The 20177-nt window shown below is 31.4% G+C and overlaps 1 protein-coding gene and 1 long non-coding RNA gene across 2 annotated transcripts in view; one reads left to right on the forward strand and one right to left on the reverse strand.

Annotated features, from left to right (window-relative positions):
- The first annotated feature begins 5539 nt into the window (after nucleotides 1-5539).
- LOC132738724 (uncharacterized) lies at nucleotides 5540-10335 on the forward strand. The gene is made up of 2 exons (XR_009626911.1): nucleotides 5540-8019; nucleotides 8939-10335. It is a non-coding gene; the product is annotated as an uncharacterized LOC132738724 (long non-coding RNA).
- The window catches only part of LOC132738723 (uncharacterized), a 29901-nt gene continuing 17238 nt past the window's right edge, over nucleotides 7515-20177 (reverse strand). Inside the window, exons 3-6 of the mRNA XM_060726317.1 lie at nucleotides 19814-19972; nucleotides 18835-19179; nucleotides 16964-17033; nucleotides 7515-13116 (exon numbers count right to left, since the gene is read on the reverse strand). Of these exons, the coding sequence (XP_060582300.1) occupies nucleotides 10385-13116; nucleotides 16964-17033; nucleotides 18835-19179; nucleotides 19814-19972 (3306 nt within the window). The 3' untranslated portion in view covers nucleotides 7515-10384. The remainder of the gene's footprint in view (nucleotides 13117-16963; nucleotides 17034-18834; nucleotides 19180-19813; nucleotides 19973-20177) is intronic.

Below are 20177 nucleotides of genomic sequence, written 5' to 3' on the forward strand. Positions count from 1 at the left end.
ATTATCTTATTTTCATAAAAGGATTGCAATAGCTTGTAATTATACAATACACATTTATTAACATGTAATAATATGTTTACATAATGTACTACATGTATACACATTCAATCAGAATTTCATGTAACAAACAGACATGTGTAACATATGTTTACATTTAACATAATATCTTAATCTTGGTATATAGCATAACAAAATTAACATTAACAAGAATGTCGAACGACATATATACCCCCCTTTCTAGCCATTGACTCACATAATTGGTAATTTTATTACAGAAACTTGCCAAAAATGGGTACATGGAAGTGTTCAATTATGGAAAAATCAACAGAAACCATTTTGACATTTAAGGCCCATGTGACATTGACCTTTGACCTAATGACCCCTAAGTCGTTAGAGGTCATCTACTTCTTATGACCAATAACTAGGTGAAATATGAAGACTTTGTGATACATACTTTTCAAGATAATCAGCGGAAACCCTTTTGACATTTAAGGCACCTGTGACCTTGACCTTTGACCTAGTGACCCCAAAATAAATAGGTGTCATCTACTAGTTATGACCAATCACTATGTGAAATATGAAGACTTTGTGATAAATACTTTTCAAGATAATCAGCGGAAACCATTTTGACATTGTAAGGTCCCTGTGACCTTGACCTTTGACCTAGTGACCCCAAAATCAATAAGGGGTCATCTACCACTGATGACCAATCACTATGTGAAATATGAAGACTTTGTGATACATACTTTTCAAGATAATCAGCGGAAACCCTTTTGACATTTAAGGCCCCTGTGACCTTGACCTTTGACCTAGTGACCCCAAAATCAATAGGGGTCATCTACTAGTTATGACCAATCACTGTGTGAAATATGAAGACTTTGTGATACATCCTTTTTAAGATAATCAGCGGAAACCATTTTGACATTTAAGGTCCCTGTGCCCTTGACCTTTGACCTAGTGACCCCAAAATCAATAGGGGTCATCTACTAGTTATGACCAATCACTATGTGAAATATGAAGACTTTGTGATAAATACTTTTCAAGATAATCAGCGGAAACCATGTGGTCTACCGACGGACAGACCGACGGACCGACAGACAGACAGACCGACATTAGCAAAACAATATACCCCCTCTTCTTCGAAGGGGGGCATAATAAGATATAGTTATATCTGTTTGAAAGCCTTAAATCTTTGTTTAGCATTGTCCAAACTCAGGGGTACTGATTTGGCTGGATTACATTAATCACAAATAAAGTGTATACACAACAGTATGCATTGGTTATCCAGGATGCTTTTTTAGACACAGGACTTCAACATAACGTTTGAGCAATTTCATGTAACATATGTTTTACAATACATGTAAAATAACATATCATAATATATGTTAACTTTAGCAAAAATATAACTTATGTATGCCTATAATGTTATAATGTCTTGGTACTAAAATATGACAAATTGTTTAACCAAAAAAGTTAAATAACAATTACATAAATTATCTATGAACATAAACATCTGATAGTACATGTATGTAAACTTATAAAATATGGCTGTCTGTGTAAAAGAGCATATTGGCATCCAAGAACTGGTATATATCCCTCAGGTGTAGCTGGGACTGGTATATATCCCTGAGGGGCAGTAGTTGAGAACTAACATATATCCCCAAAGGCAGTGACAAGAACAGGTATATATCCCTGTGGTGTAGCTGAAAACAGGTATATATATCCCTGAGGGGGAAGCCAAGAACTGGTATATATCCACCAAGGGGGAGAACTGGTATACATATCCGAGGGGCTGGTATATATTTGGAAGGGCAGCTGAGAACTGGTATATATCCACCAAGGGCAGTGAACTGGTGTATATATATACCAGTTCATAGGTGCCCCTCGGGGATAACAACAAGTTATCAGTTACCCTCGTATATATATATATATATATATATATATATATATATATATATATTATATATATATAATATATATATATATATATATATATATATATATATATATATATATATATATATATATATATACATACGAGGGGTAACTGATAACTTGTTGTTATCCCCGAGGGGCACCTATGAACTGGTATTTATCTGGAAGGGCAGCTGGAGCTCATATATATCATGGAGGGGCAGCTTAGAACTGGTATATAACCCGCGGGGTAGCTGAGAACTGATATATATCCGGAGGGGCAGCTGAGAACTGGTATATATCCCCGAGGTGTAACCGAGAGGCAATAAAGCCAGTTGAAGAGTCAATAAGCACTTGCACCCCACAGCCATGTATATTTTTATCTCAATTGTACATCTCTTTAAGGATATGTATGAAGGTATAATGAAATCATATTTACATGACTATGGTGTATAACTTGTTTTGATTCAAAATTATGTTATAATGTCTATGTAGTAACAACATATAATAGTACATGTAAATTTACAGCAAGGTATATGTATACTTGCCTTGCGTTAAAATTTATCATTCTAACACAAACAGCAAAAAGTTCACTTAAAAGAGCTCCACTGAGGTTCAAAAGCCAAACAATAAAGAATAACAAGAACTGTCGGACGACAGTATCGGCTCGACTATTCAAAAAGTTGTCACAAGGGTGTTTTATTGAGTATAATAATGCTAATTACCTATGAATACATAAAATTGACCGAAAAGGTACAAAGTCTTGTTATTAAGATGTTTTATCAAGTAAATCACTGCTTTATTATTATGAATGCATAAACATGTCCCAAAAAAGGCACAAACTCTTCAGTAGTTATGGAGATAACAGCTTACAAGCAAAATTTTACCATAAATTTCTAAGTTGAAAAAGGGGAGAAAAATCAGTCTAAATACAAGATAGAATTATGGATCTTGGTCAGTGACCTACAATTATGATTCTAAATGCATATGTGAAGTTTTAAATAAATATCTTTAATAGTTATTGAGATATGTAAAACTTGCATGTAAACATTAACCAAGAGACTAAGTAGAACAGGGGAGATGAATCAGCCTAAATGCGAGTAGAGTTATGGAAATTGGTCAGTGACATACAATTATGACTCTCCAATTATGATCCTAAGTACATGTGTAAAGTTTCAAGTAAATATCAATGAAGACCTTTAACCTTTAACCAAAATTTCTCAGTTTCAAAGGGGCAAATAATTCTGCAAATATTGCATGCAGAGTTTTGCAATTTTGCAAACTGATGTACATTGTTACTAAAGTATTGCAAATTTCAATTGAATATCAAGCAATAATTGAGATAATTGACTTTACAAAAAAAACTTTAACCAAAATCACTTTGTTATAAAGGGGCATAATTCTGTAAATATTATAGGCAGAGTAATCCAACTTGTCAATCTGATGTAAATTGTTACTATAAATAAGTATTGTAAGTTTCAATTGAATATCTCAAGCAATAATTGAGTTATTTGAATTTACAAAAAACTTTAACCAAAATTTCTAAGTTAAAAATGGGCATAATTCTGTAAATATTGTAGGCAGAGTTATCCAACTTGTCAATCTGATGTACATTGTTACTATAAATAAGTATTGTAAGTTTCAATTGAATATCTCAAGCAATAATTGAGATATTTGAATTTACAAAAAACTTGAACCAAGGCAGACGCGGACGCGGATGCCGACGAGACTACAATAGCTCTCATATTCTTCGAATAGTCGAGAAAATCCAAAACAGATTAATCGAGGTATTCAATATGGAAAAAAATAAAAATGATACTAAAGAAATATACTCGGAATAAAATTGAAAATCGATATTAATGAACTGTTTTTTTCAGACAGACTTTACCTATAAACATTTGAACACTTTTTATATCATTTTGAACAACAAGAGCTCTCGAAAGCACAGTGTGCTCAACTATCCACAGTGATGGATAATGTAGAAATTTCTAACTTCAAATGGCAATAATTCTGTCAAAATCTATGTTATAGTTCATGGTCCTCGGACAGCAAATTCTTATTACTCTCATATATGTGTTAAGTTCTAATCCAACCCTCAGTAGTAGTAGTGAAGATACGGCTAACATGCAAACAATAAACCAAGAATTTCTAAGTTTAAAATGGGGCTTAAACATCAAAAAATAAATCAAGAGTTATGGGACTTGTGATAATCTTTGTAAGATAATAAAAGAGAACAAGCATGTCAACTCATTTCCTTCAGTAGTTTCTGAAAAACAACTTGCACCAAAAACTTAACTAAAACGTGATACCAATGCAACACCTGGTTAAGTACTTCATAGTTCTAGCTATTCTCTTAAAAGATGAGCTTATATGATTACTAGTATTTTAAAGAAAACAAAGAGAGCGAATGATCTGAATTTTCGAACACAAGTTATTGACATAAGATCTTTATCAAACAGTATGAAACCTCAAGAATATAACTCACATCCTATCATCATTGAGCTAAATATACATGGAGAAGAAACTGTGACCTCATACAGTTAAATACAGTATCGGCGGGATTGTGTTCATGTTAGTTATAACATGTGGCGGGATTTTCAGAGATTTTGTGCATCCTGGGAAAAAGTATCTAAAATACCGCCATAATGAACTCCCAGAGGTACATTGACAAAAAAGACGAAGCATTTTCTACTTATACAAGAAACAATAGTTTTTTTTATCGTAAAACATACAATACACACTTTTCAATACAAATAATTCTTTGATGAAAATCCATGTCGGCAATGTAAACAATTATTTGCAAAAGTTTAACAAGAGCATGAAAATCGGAGACTAGCGGAAAAACCTAATTATCACTGAAGAGGGCAAAGGTTTGTGGGTCTGAATGTAACTGTTGTCTATTTTCAAAGCTTCCTATCCGCTGTATATATATTTCTGTATTATCATTTTAACATCAAGAAAATATATTTCCATACATGTAAGATATCCTCAGTAGAGTCCCTTTCACTATACACTTTAATACTTTGATACTGACTTTAATAATATTAACTTGTAAATATTAATCGTTTTTCATCATTACAATTTTTCTCACTTTTTTCAATCTTTACAATATAAAACAATCCAAGAAGGAATCTCTAAAATATAACATGTAAATGATCTCAATGAGAAAAATATGTATACCATTTATCATCAAACGGTATTCACATATAAAATTTACTATTCCTCTTTAACATATATTTACCATAAATATCATATCACTGGTAATAACATATACTGTTCCCCTGTACTATATCTCATATAACTGGTATTTATTACACAATTCCTTGTCCTATTTAACATATAACTGGTATTTACATATACTGATCATTTGTCCTATATATCAAATAACTGGTATTTATAAATATCATTCACTTTTCCTGTATATCATATAACTGATATTGATATATACCATTCTCTTTCCATATTTATCATATAACCGGTATTTACATATACCATTCCCTTATCCAATCATATATTATATCTTATAATACTGCACGTTTGTAATGTCATTTTTCATTGGATAATCGTGACGTTTATAATAGTTTTATATACACGGCTGCTGTCGATTCATGAAGAAATCTTACTTATTTCTCTAAAAATGATGCTTGCTGTATTATAAATTCGTTATAAAGATAGTTGACAAGTTATATGGCCGTACATAAACGGCTATTTGCAATATAACCCTAGCCTAACGGCTCGGGTTATATTTACAAATAGCCGTTTATATAGGGCCACATAACCTGTCAACGATCTTTATAACTAATAATATAACTGGTATTTGAATGTAATATAAATCTTTACTTCTTCCCTGACCTTGTACATTAAACATCCCGGGTGTAGATTTTCCGAGGTTTATGAAAAAAACCATGGAAACTTCTTCAAAAACCTTGGACATAAACCAGTTTTACAAGGTTTTTATTAAATTCCAAGGTTTTGTTTAAAATCTTGGAAACTTTATCCAAGGTTTTTGGTATAAAATCCTTGGAAATAAAGAAAACCTTGGAAACTATCTCGGAATTTAAACACTCTGCCAGAAATCAGCTTGGAAAAAGCTTGGAAATGAAGAACTTTGTCATTTTTTTGCTCGGAAAAGAACTTAGAAAATTTACGTAAATTTGTTGGAAAAATAAATGCTTGGAAATGACCTCGGAAATTTGTACTTTACTATATTTCATCTCGGAAAATGTTAAGCCATAATGATAATCATGATTTAACTTAAAATGGGCATCGAAAGCAATGATCAACAGTTAAAGCTGGCAGATTTACTAAAACCAAGCTACCAACCCGGCTGTAGATTGCCCATGGATATTTATTTAATCCATGGTCAGAGCAAACAGTTGTCCATGGTTAGTCCATGCAAGACAGCATGGTCCAGGGAAATCAATTTTCAGTATGGACAATTTGTTGATGGCCAACTTCATGGCCAACAATAAATTTGTCCTTTAAATTTCTGAAGCGATTTATTTGGAAGGAATCAATTAAAAAAATTTAAGTGTGAAAACATGGAAAAGTTAAATAAATTCCTTGTTGCCATAAAATACATTTATTAATGGCTATAAATGTATCGCATCTAATCATAATAAAAGAAAGATTATTCAAATAAAAACTGATGATCAGAAAGACTTTAAAAAAAATATTTTCATTTTTTTTTATTATTATTTATAATTATCATTACTAGATATCTTCTTCATTAAAAGAGCAAAACTATAAAACAAAAAGAAACAGTCTATTAGTTTCCAAATGCATCAGTATTTTTCCTACAGTTTCTTTCTATATATAGACTTAACTTAGGGTTTCTTGAAAGCCTGTAAGCAACACTGAAATAAGAATGCTCTATAACCTTTAATATATGTTTTATGCTATTCTACAAAAAAGTCTGTGACATACATTCAGATTACAATTTACTCTGCCATTAATTTAAGTGTACAATAAACAGTGACTGTCATAGTTATTAATTGTCCTTTTAATATAATTATATTCAATTGAATGTCTGAAATATAATAACCAGTATGCTTGATAATTTCTTATAATTAGGATAAATAAATACTGCATCCACTAAGATTTCACACACAGAATAAAACACACTGATCAGATAAAACTAATGGCACCCCAGGTGGTTTCCTCTATCTATGCATGATCAATCTTCTCATTGGGCATTCTGGGATAGACCAGATTGTTACATGTGATTATTCAGGGGGAGTCTGGGTTTTTATACATTCCAAAATCAATCAGTCTAAAATGACATTGCAACTGTGATTCTCTTTTAAGAACTCATTAAAATTTTCAACTTTTACATTTATTTATCATTTGATATATTTGTACCTTCAATAAATGTAAAATTAAATGATGGTGGCTTTGATATTTTGGGATCACCCCTGTTTCACATTATGATGGACCTATCCTGAATAAACTGTTGAAAAATTTGAATCTCAGACATTAATGGGTCAAGTGGTTATAGTTGGAAATAGTGGAAACATGGATTTATTTAAGCAATTTTGGAGATATCTTGTTTTAAATGTTAGGGAGCCTATTTTGGAATTTTCAAAGAAAACATTTATCAAAGTGTGACAAGATTTAGGAAATGTTTGGTTGTTGTAATTGAACCTTAAAAGATGAATGACCTGAGACAGGAAGATAAACAAAAGAAACATAATAGTAAAAAGGTTCAGGTAAATAACTTTTAGATACATTTATGCAGAAAAACTGTGTTTTTTCTTCAAATAAGTATTAAATACAAACTATTTTAGATCTATATTTTTAACCTTTGTAAGCTAGTTTAAATACAATTGTTTAATGGATATTTTATGAGTATAAATGTTATGTTTGTCTATGATTGTATTGCACAAGATAAGTGCATAAAACTATGATGACATAATTCATAAACTTTCATATAACAGAGTCAGCTTGAAAGCAAGTTTGCAGGTGTTCCAAACTACAAGAAAATGGCAATCCAGCTTTGCCGTCTTTTATCATAGTATAAAGCAGAGGAATATACTGGAAAGTCATTGGCATTGGTGCAAAGGAAGCCAACTGTAGACCAGGAAAGGCTTCAAGGAATATACTACAGTATGTTTTTGTTATAAAACTAGGTTTAGAAACTGTTTCAATTTGAAATTGGAATGAATGATGGTTTCTGGAACTGATTTTTTTATTGATACTTTGTAGGAAATGCTGTAAATGTAATATCAGATGACTCTTCAGCTTTACTGCTGCAGGAACACATTTCAGAATCACCTTATGTTCAAAAGCGTTATTTTTTGCAATATATTTAGGGTGCTTTAGGTTGTACAATCTAAAATAATAGTAACAGACGTTGCTTCTTTTCTGAACATCGCAGAATTGTCACAATGCTAACAAAAGTTTTTCTTGAAATCTTGACACTAAATACAGATGAAGAAAAAATAGAAATCAACATGAAAAAAATTAAATTCATTATTTCAAAACAAATTAGACAAACATTAATTTAAAGTAACTACAGAAAAGTTCATTTGAAAATATTGAAGCCTTCATTTTAAACAAAGGCTATCTAAACAACTTGTCATTTAAGTAGTTTTGGATCACTTAAGAGATATATTTCCTTACACACAAGTGCTGATCTTTTAAAACAATAAATCAACTGATATTTTTGTATATATAATAATATAGATGGAAACGTTAGGTAAGTATCATTTTTTTATTGATGAATAAAAAAGAAATTAAATGATGTAATTCTGATTGCCTACACATACTGTACTGTCCTAAGTATAACCTCAGCTGTTCCTTAATCCTGGGCTGGATAGCTCCCTCAGAGGGAAGAAGCCCGTCCTGGTTTTCAAGAGTCAAAAATACAATGTTGTAAGGCAAGTTTGAAGTCGCTGAGCCTGACCACATGGACAGGGATTTGCGCCCAGTAGTGATTATATATTATATATATCGTACATGTAATTTTTTTTCTAACTTCTTTCAATGGCTGTACTTTATTAAATATTAACTTTATTTATTTCAGGAATTGTATCCAAGCATTTTCCACATGTGACCCCTGTGACGGTGAGGGAAAATTTGGGGACACTTTAAAATCATGAAGAGTGAACAGGACTTCAATAGATTAATATTTGAATATATATAAATTTGCCGGGTACCAAAAAAATTATAACTGAACATTGAGTGTAATATTTACCATTAAAGACTTCTAACTTAATTTTTCATTTGTAGTGCATTACTATTTACTTCACACTGACATTAAATGTTTCAGTGAGTCATGTGATCATTTTTTGCTCTGTATTATTATAAAGAAGTTTATTAATTCTTTAAAAGGACAATATAATTGCTCTTTTCAGAATATTTCATTGGTTGTTATATTTTCTGATTTTCCATGGATATTCTAGAAATTTCCAAGGTTTTTGCTCAAGTAAACCTTGGAAAATGATCTTGATGCTTTAGTAAGAATCCTCGGGAAATAATTACAGTATTCCCAGTTTTGAGAAACTTTCCGAGGTTTTCATTTGAAAACCTTGGAAAACAAACCACGGAAACACTTTAAAAATCCTTGGAAATCGTTCCTATACTCTTAGGTCACCAATTTTACAAGGTTTTTTAAAAAAATCCTCGGAAATTATTTTACGAGGTATTTATTCTGAAATCCTTGGAAATCGTTCCAATACTCCGAGGTCATACTTTTTACGAGGTTTTTTTTATTAAAAAAACCTCGGAAATTTTTTACAAGGTGTTATACCGTCTCCCTATTTTTCCAAGGTTTTCTTAAAAGCAAAGTTTTGCATAAATTTCTCGTTCCAATACTCCGAGGTTTTTTTCCAAGGATTTTGAGCCAAAAACCTTGGAAAATCTACACCCGGGATCTGTGGTATGATATTTCCATTTAATTTATTTATTCATTAATTTATTTACTTGTTAATTTATACATTATATTTATTTATATATTTATAATTAGAACATTACTTTTTAAAATCAGTTTTATTTTCACAAATTATTCCTGATCTTTAGAAAAGAACATTTACCTTCATTAAGGTTAATATATCTATTCTCGTAAATTCACTGCCTTTCTTTCATTTATTAATTAATAAACACAATTTGAATATAAATTTCTGCAATTTCAATATTATTAATGTTTTGTAACAATGACCAGATATCAATATTCAATAAAAAATGATTTCTGATGATTGTAATCATAATGCATTATATTCATCCTCAAACTTTACAACAATATATATATATATATATCAATAACTAAAATGTCATAGGTTTCACTTTTTTGATGAAAATAAAAAAACCAATTTATTGTGACTTTTAACATAAAATAATTCAGTTCAAACACTATGTAAACTGCATGTATTTTATCTCACTATGTTAAAAATTCAAACCATTTTCTTTTGTTGAAAAGGTAAATCAACAACAATTAATGTTCAAACACTATGTGACTAATTGGATAATTTTATCACTTTTTAGTTGAAAAGTCAAAGAAATCATTACCATCACGTTTAACATGAACTAACTGATCCTGGTCTTTTACATACTGTTTAGCATCTTTTATCTCTCCTCCTCCATGTATCAATGTTGACCTAAAATCATTAAACGCCTCACCATCTCCTGTTATATGACAGCGCCATACACTCACATCTACAGTATGAGGAATCTGAGGAAGACTATCAACAAATTTCTGCCAAGTTGTCAAACTCATTATTACACAATGAAGATTAATGTTATTTAAACTTTTCATCTCTAAAGGTAACTGTATTATATTGTCAGTTAACTTACATTCATATAAGTTAAGCTCACTGAGATTGTGTAACAATGGTAATACTGTGACTAGTCTCTCTGTTATGTTGGTATGATATAATTGAGATTTATTGCAATAATCTCCTGTCAATTTTAGTTCTTTTAATCTGTTAGATTTTGTAATAATATAAAAAAAATTCTCATAATTAATATCTCTCAATTTATCAAATTCAAATATTTCAAGGTTTGTAGTATCAACATCTATCACACTAACAGTACCATATAAATGAAGGTACTGAAGTTGTTGATGTTTAGATAAATTTACATCATGTTGGTTCCTACACTTACAATTAACATAGCTAAGATGTATTTGTTCAAGATGGCTGGTTCTCTCAAGAAAATTACAAAATGTAGTAGTATCATCATGACTCATTGTAAAATAAGTCATTCTTATTGCTACAAGTTTGATCATACTAGGTAGGTTTCTAAAATCTGGGTAATACCTGTCAGTGTAAAAGACATCATCAAGAGACAGATATTTTAATGTTGAAGTATTTACTTTAATTGTCTCACAAACACAATTGCTAATCTCATTAATCCTCTGTTTACCACTCTGTGTACTATCATTTTGTATACTTGATAACCTTTGTGAATCAATTCCATATCTTATTGCAATTATTTCAAGATGATGAAACATTGGCAAATATTTTGTAAATTTAACATTTTCTGTGTTGATGCTAATTACATTAACAGATAGAACAGAGTAAGGAACAATTTGTTTCTGATCAATACTTGAACAAACAATATCAAGATTCTCCCTATCATGAATGACCAAATCTCCTATATAAAATACAGGATTACTTCCTATACTACATGATGCATTTAATTCTTTCATTGACTCAAAAAAAAGCTTTTGAATATCAATAATACAATCAATAGGGATATATATGTTAGTATTTATTGTTCTCCTGTATTCCTGAATACGATAGTCTTTTGACACAGTATCGTATATGTATTTTGAAACATGCTGTGCTAATCTAGATTCAAGACCACATAGCATAATTACAACATTTGACTGTTCTAATATGTCATTTACTGTTGAACATTTCTGAAAAACCTCATTAATAAAATTTTTGGCTAATTCATCATTTCCTGTACAATCTGATGAACAAATTTTTGCATTGAAATTGATACCAATATTCACTGCAGCCAGAAATTCTTGAATTGATTTGTGAATAAAAGAGAACAATGAGCTTGGTGGTTCTGATACAGAAAAATTTTGACATTCATCTTCTGTAATTATTCCAAGTTTCAAGCCATTTTCTCTTACTTCAGCTGATATTTCTAGATCATCAAACATACAAATGTCAAATATCAAGGATTTATCCTTTGGACAATTAAATAGTGTCTCATAAGCCAACTGTGATACTTCATAAATGAAATGGCTGTTTAATCTTAATATGTTTCTATTGGCTAAGTATTTAGGAAGATCTACTTTCTGAGCACCCTTCATGAGTCGAGTACTTGTTCTTGTAGTTTTCATGTCATTCCATGTAAAGAAAAGTTCTAACATACCGGTGTAGATGGCACATCTTGAGGTTTTATCGAGTTTCCCATCAAACCATAGACATATCAGTTGTTGTAGCATAATTGGTACCTGTTTTAAACTTTTCAGAGACTTTTCTTTTAGCTTTTGTTTACAAACCCAGGCAAGTTTACTGGCATGCCTAATGGAATTTAACTGCGAGACAGTTCTTCCTACCATTTCCCACTCACATCTCAAATCAAACTCTTTTAGATTCAGTAATTGTTCAATTTCTGTCTCACTTATTCCCAAGGTGTGAACTTTCCATGGCCGTGATGTAGTTATGATTGTGTAGTCTTTATTAACATCCTGTTTTGGGAGCCCCATTGTCTGGAACTGATTGTAGGACTTTCTTTCAGAAGACCATTCATCTAAGCCATCAAGCAATATTATGATCTTTGCAGATTCCTTTTTGTGATTTGGGCTTGAAATGTCAATATCATACTGATTTTTAATCATATCTTGGACACTGTCTATGTCTTGATTATATCTAAGCGAGATATAAAACATGAAATCAAATTTCTTCATTTCCTTAACCTCATCAAACTCATCTTTTACATTTTGTTCATCATTGTGTGCTTTACACCAACAGTTGACCAAATATTTACAGAAACTACTCTTACCAGACCCGGCATCTCCAAGAACATATATATGCTTCAAAGGCACACCATTCTTTATGAAGATATCTGACATTGACTTGATCTTAATCTCCTTTGTCTCCCCTTTCTCTCCTTTTATTTCTCTTGTTATAGTGGGCCTAACATAAATCTCACTGAAGTTACATTTCTGACCTCGTGGTAGTAAAGGCATTGCTGGTACTTTTAGCAAATTCTTACAGTATGATGCTATCATCTCTTTCTGCCATTCTAAAATTATAATATAGTATAAACACACTAATGAGTGACTCACAGATATATAATAAAGCATAAACAAACAAAACAATTACACAAATGAAGATGTTTCATGCCAGATATCTAAGCTCTAACTCGTTGGGTTTTTTAAAAGAAGTTTTTTTACTATATACATATAAGGAATAAGAGTTCTGCATGGAATTAAATTCTTTGAACAATTTTAAAGGTATATCAGTTTAAAACAAAATATGCTTTATGACAATTTGAACATCAAACTAGCATAATTTATTTATGGCCAGCATTAAGTGGTCCAATAAAACGAGGTTCTAGAATTTGCGAAGCTTGTGAAACATAATAAATAAAGACAAACAAATGAGTAAGTTGTAATTGGGCTTTTATTAAAGCCGGTTTATAAATTATACAGTGCACCTTTAGATTTTATGACTAGAACATGTAGAAATAGTACACAATAAAATGTTATTATGTTTTATCTGGGCATAAAAATACGCCTTGCATAAGACTAGAATCACAAAACATACAGTAACAATAAATATTTGATTTTGTCACAAGTAAAATATTTGATTATGCCAAAATTAACATGAAGAATAAAATTTAGACATTGAAAATAATCTACACTAAATATTGGGTGGAGGAAATGGGAGGTGGAGGTAAAAGCAATGCTACGATGAAAATCGTGAAATTAAAGCTAACAAAAATATATGAATTCTTTTGTTTACAGCATGTGACGCTGATAAGAGCGCATGCGCAGGGAAAGCACGCGCAGGGAAATTACGCTGCGCAACTGATAAAGATGAATACGGACAACGGCTGTTGTACATCACTAACTTAAAAACTAACTTAAACCATTTCGCCCATAAAATATTTTACTGCATAAAATTCATTGACAAGTGAGGTAATACTGTTCAGTCAATGCGTAAAACTTACCTGCCAGGATTCCTGAACTTGACCTGTCAGGATTCCTGAACTTGCCTCAGCCATTCATATTTCCTGATTTTATTTGTTTAGATAATCTTCTGGTAAATGAAGGAATTGAGACCATGATGTAGGACATTCTGAGGCTTTAGGACTATATAAGGCACTATAAGGAGGTTAATACTTCAAGAAATGATTAATTTACTACTTTGTTTATCCTGGCATCAAAATGGCCGATAAGAGTTGTCTACCTTGATTCAAAACTTTAAATGCTGATATTTTCATAAACATAAACAAATTCTTATCATTTTACACGTAAGAACATAGAATATAATCCATATTTACCTAAGACATAAGTTACTTTCCAATTAGTTAGCTGGCATTGCTGTATTTTATAATAATCTTGATGACCGGTATGACCTCTAAGTTTGTCAGGAGGGAAAATTCAAATTCCTGGCACTTGGAATCTTTTTATATCAATTGTTCATTTTTCTAAGCTATAACCATAATTGTTTTTGGTCCAGATATTAAGTTCATTAAGTTAAGCATGTAATTCAAGTGTTCATTGCATATGTTGTTATTTGTTTACTTTGTTAATTTACATTTTCTAAATTATTCCTGTCAATATGGCTGCCATTTTAAGAAATTCCTGTCTTTCCTGCCAGACTGCCAGGGTAAATGGAATGTTATGATTGGTCAATTGTGACAGTCCTGGCCATTTCAGAGTCTATATAACTAGCCATGACAGGCTGATTTCAGTTCGCATTTTGGCTTTAAATCCTGACAGTCGCGAAAACTAGTGACAAGAGCATTTTGTGGAACTTTCTTTTGTTAAATATAGCAAATTAAGTGCTCTTCAGAGTTGAACAAAGAAATTGTGGAATAAACTTTTTATCAATAAATTGACTTAGCTTACAATATTAATGTAGATCCTTTTTATATCAGTGTTACTATCAAATGTATTTTAGACATTAATGCACATCTGGGACAAGCTAAATAGTGATAATTCACCCTAAAATGACCAAGATGGCCATAATGGCCCCGAGTTGCTCACCAGAAACAACTGCTTTTCAGTGTTGGAAATTATTTTTCAAATGAACTTGCTGAAAGGCAAGTCCAGCTCTTTCGGCAAGTTCAGCTCAACTTTAACTTGCCCCTCTTGTAATATACTTTCACAACACTGATCGTTTTAGCTTTTTTTCTTCATAATAAACAATAGGGCCACTAAGATGGCCTTAGATCACTCATCTAACCCATCATTTCATTATTCACTATATAAATTGTAATATTTTGCCCTAATATTTTGGAAAGGCTTTATTAAAAATATGTATGTTGCAAGTGTGTTCCTAGGAGACTATGTAGAATAAATGCAGAATAAATGACCACTAGAGCAGGATTAGTACTTATTTTGACTGGACAATTTTTTTATAACATTTTTGAATGAAAACACAAAATGTCACATGCAAAACATATAAGGTGTAGATGTTTGAAGTTTACAGTTTGAGACAACAAATATTTTATACATTCTTTATGGTAACATAACTGTACCTCAAAAAAAAAACAATAGGTCAAACGTTGTAAAAAATATGAAAAGTAGGCCAGTTTATATCAAAATTCATTTCAGCATCAGAATTTACAAACCTGGTCCAAATTTTTAAGTTTTTACTATATACATATAAGGAAAATCAATGATTCCCAGGGCGGGCCAATTTTAACCCCAGGGGCCTTATTTGAACAAAAAAGGTTAACAGCCATTAGAAGATGTTCCATGCTTAATATCTTTGCTCTAGCTCTAAAGGTTTTTTTAAAAAAGATTTTTAAAGTTTTTACTATATATACATATAGGGAAAAACAATTACCCCCTGGGACGGGGCCAATTTTGAGCCAAGGGCTTTTATTTGAACAAACTTGGTAGACACCCACCAGACACTCACTAGAAGATAATTCATTCTTTATCTAAACTCTAGCTCTTTGGGTTTTCTATCAAAAGGTTTATTAAGATTTTACTATATACATTTAAAGAAAATCAATGATCTCCAGGGCGGGGCCAATTTTAACCCCAGGGCCCTTGCTTGAACAAAACTGGTAAACACCCATTAGAAGATGTTTCATGCTAAATATCTTTGCTCTAGCTCTAAAGGTTTTTTAAAAGAGATTTTTAAAGTTTTTACTATATATACATAAAAGGAAAATAATGACCCCCTTGGGCAGGGCCAATTTTGATCCCAGGGCTTTTATTTGAACAAACTTGGTTGACACCCTCTAGAAGATGTTTCATGCTTAATAGCTAAGCTCTTAGCTATTTGGGTTTTTCAAAAGAAGATTTTTTAAGTTTTTACTATATACAAATAAGGAAATTTGGTAGACACTGACTACATGATGTTTCATGCCATATTTTAAGCTCTAGATTTTAAAGTTTTCTGAAAGAAGCTGTTTTAAGTTTTTTCATTCAGTTGCCATGGCAACCAGAGTTCTGCTTGGAATTAAATTCTTTGAACAATTTTTAAAGTTGACTACCAAAGGAACATTCCTGTGAAGTTTAGATGAAATTGGCTTAGCGGTTTATGAGGAGATGTCGTTTAAAGTAAAAGTTTACAGAAAGATGGACGCCGGACGAAAAGCGATCACAAAAGCTCACCATGTCACTTTGTGACAGGTGAACTAAAAATTTCAAAGGGGTTTAGGATTTATAGAGTGGACAATATGGAGATGGACCAAACATTGCCACAAATTGATTCAAGTTGACCACAACCACATTATGTGGTAGGGTTTAATTTAACGTTCATAGCATAAATTTAATTATATAATATCAGCCGAAGTACTTAAATTGTAATCATTATATGAATTCCTGAAATAATAAACTTTAGAGCTTTTTTACATTAAGGAAAATGTCATGATGTGTATACGGTCAACACAAATATTTACTCACCTAACTTGGTTTGCTCATAATCCGCCTGACTTTGACCTGAGGAAGTTTCTGTCTTAAGTTTTGCCATCTCCTGCAAAAACAACTCATCTTCTTTACTCCAAAAAAGACTTTGTAGTACAAAACTAATCAAAAGATATTCTAAAGATGTAAATATAAATAAATATATACTAGAGTATTTACAGAATTATGTACATGTATGTAAGTTAACATAATAAGTGCAACAACACCCTATTTCATCACTGAACCAAAATTCTTTGTTAGATAATTCTCGACAGGAATAGGTCATCAGTTATTTAATCCTCAATGAACAAACAGTCTTGCATATTTTGTTGGTTCAAATTTGAAGCATAACTTGTCAACATGATTATCAAAGTTAATAGCTTTATACCTTATCTTATAACAAAATCTGTTCCTGGACAACAAAATCAATGCTTCTTATTGCTGAATTGTATAAACTGAGCAAAGATTGAAGCAAATACTTTAAGACATAGCTCGCAAGATATATTCTAATATTTGACCTTTATGTGTTACCTTCACAATGAGCCAGCATACCTGATATTAAGCCATTTAGATTGACCTTTACCATGAATAAATATAGCTATCATTTAACCTTAAAATTTGAGCAACACCATGAGCAAGCATAGCTTTCATTTAACTGTTAAGTGTGACCTTTGCCATGTGCAAGCATAGCTAGCATTTTACCTTTAAGTGTGACCTTTACAATGAGCAAGCTATCATTTTACCTTTAAGTGTGACCTTTATCATGAGGAAGCATAGCTAACATTTTAATTTGAAGGTGACCTTTACCATGAGCAAGCACAGCTATCATTTTACCATTAAGTGTGACCTTTACCATGAGCAAGCATAGCTATCATTTTACCTGTAAGTGTGACCTTTACCATGAGCCAGCATAGCTATCATTTTACCTTCAAGTATGACATTCATCATGAGCAAGCATAGCTAACATTTTAATTTGAAGGTGACCTTTACCATGAGCAAGCACAGCTATCATTTTACCATTAAGTGTGACCTTTACCATGAGCAAGCATAGCTATCATTTTACCTTTAAGTGTGACCTTTACCATGAGCCAGCATAGCTATCATTTTACATTAAGTGTCACCTTTATCATGAGTAAGCATAGCTATCATTTAACCTTCAAGTATGACCTTCATTATGAGCTAGCATAGCTAACATTTTACATTTAAAGGTGACCTTTACCATGAGCAAGCACAGCTATCATTTTACCTTTACGTGTGACCTTCACCATGAGCAAGAAAGCTAACATTTAAGTCTGACATTAAACATGAGCAATCACAGCTAACTTTCACCCTATAAGTGTGACCATCACCATGAGCCAGCATTGCTTAAATTGAACCTTAAATGTAACTTTCAACATCAGCCAGCACAGCCAGCTATCATTTAAACCTATAAGTGTGTCCTTCACCATGAGCAAGAATAGCTATCATTTAGCTTTTAAGTATGCAAGTTATGCTAACATCTAACCTCTGAGTGTGGCCTTTTTTAAAATGGCTTTTAGTCTTTAAGCAAAGAGTTCATGCATGTGCCATAATTATGCTCTTAAGGAAATATACTAAAACATTTTTTTTGTTTTCATTTTTGAAATTCAACAATATTTATTTGCAGCAGATAATAATACCTATATACAGTTCATACCCATTGTACATGGGATGAACTTGGTTGCCTTTTCCAGTTAAACAGGTACAGTACTAGAACAATATTGCCACAAGAACTTAAATCATAAAATCGTTTTTTTACAATTCTCATATTTTTATCTTTTTTAATGCCAAGATGCAGATGCATGTGTAAAAATACATCATACAGTTAACAAGCAGAAAGAAATTTATTTTACCTCTTTCTGTTCTTTAACAAGAGTATCTAGTACTGTAAGTTTGTTTTTCAATTTAACTTGCTCAATTTCCATCTCAAGCTTTTCCTTCTTTTCTTTACACATCTGTGATTCAAGATCTGTAATTGTTTTCTTTAGTTCTGCAAGTTCTTTTTCATTTTCCAGTCTTCCCTCCTCTTTGTCAGACATCTTAGCTTCAAGGTCTATTAGCTTCTTCTTCAGATCATCATACTCCTCTTTAGTTGCAGCATTTTCTGTCGATTTTAGAACTTTTGCCATTTCGTCTCTTATTTGTCTAAGAATTTCTTCAAAGCCTTCAGTAGTCATAATGAAGTCCTTCTTCTTCAGCTGATGAAAAATATCAGTTTTATAACATTTTCTTTCATAAAAAATGCATTCAAATGATTTATAATATTTACTTTTCTAAACAACATATTATATATAAGGTCAGACTTTATTTTAAGCCTTCAATTAAATCAAGAAATTGACATGTTTGAAAGGTTGATGTTCTAATAGGGGTCAAGGTATAATTGGAAGGTACAAATATTTTGCAGGTTTTATTCTCAAGTATGATAATCCTTCACACCCGTTTTCTATTTCTGGATATTGGAAGTAATTTTTTTATTCATATAATCCAAACTTTACCAGAATATCAGAATTTAGAAGTCCTCCAATTCAAAGGTATAAATTATATAGAATTTCAGGACCCTGAAAATTGTTCGAATTTCAAAGTTTTTGGAATACAGAAGTCCCTTACAAACTAAGATCTATTTTGTTGATAATTTAACATTTCATAGGTACATATACATTTTTATGTGACTTTATCAATTTACTTAAGGGGATTATCTTTTTGAATTTGACTTTACATCTTCAAACTCTTTTACGAAACTTTTGTCTTGAATTTAGTGGTTTGTTATTTTAAATCATTATAAGTTGACTCAATAAAGATTTCAAACTGATAAAATTCATTATTTACACTTACATCTTGAAGTTTCTTCACCGCTATCTGGGCATCTGATCGTTGTAATAGCTCTTTACCATCTTGCAGAACCGCTATCATATCATCTAAGTAAGTATTTGCTTCACTTTCTTCTAATTCCATACTGCTTGAGTGGAAAATACTATTTCTATACTGACGCACCTATGGAATAGAAAACACAGGTTCAATATTGTTCATTGCATAAATATGCTGTGTTAAGCACAATCCAAATTGTTTTGTAGAAAACTGATTAGGTACTTACCTACATAAAAGATGCAATCATGAATTATACCAGGCATTTTTCCTTTATTTTGGGAAAAAATGCCACATGGAAAATTTGGAAAAATTGCGTCTCAATGTTTTATTC

The sequence above is a fragment of the Ruditapes philippinarum genome, unplaced genomic scaffold (genome assembly GCF_026571515.1).
Source record: "Ruditapes philippinarum isolate M1 unplaced genomic scaffold, ASM2657151v2 ctg4371_1_1_1_1, whole genome shotgun sequence".
Lineage (NCBI taxonomy): Eukaryota > Metazoa > Mollusca > Bivalvia > Venerida > Veneridae > Ruditapes > Ruditapes philippinarum.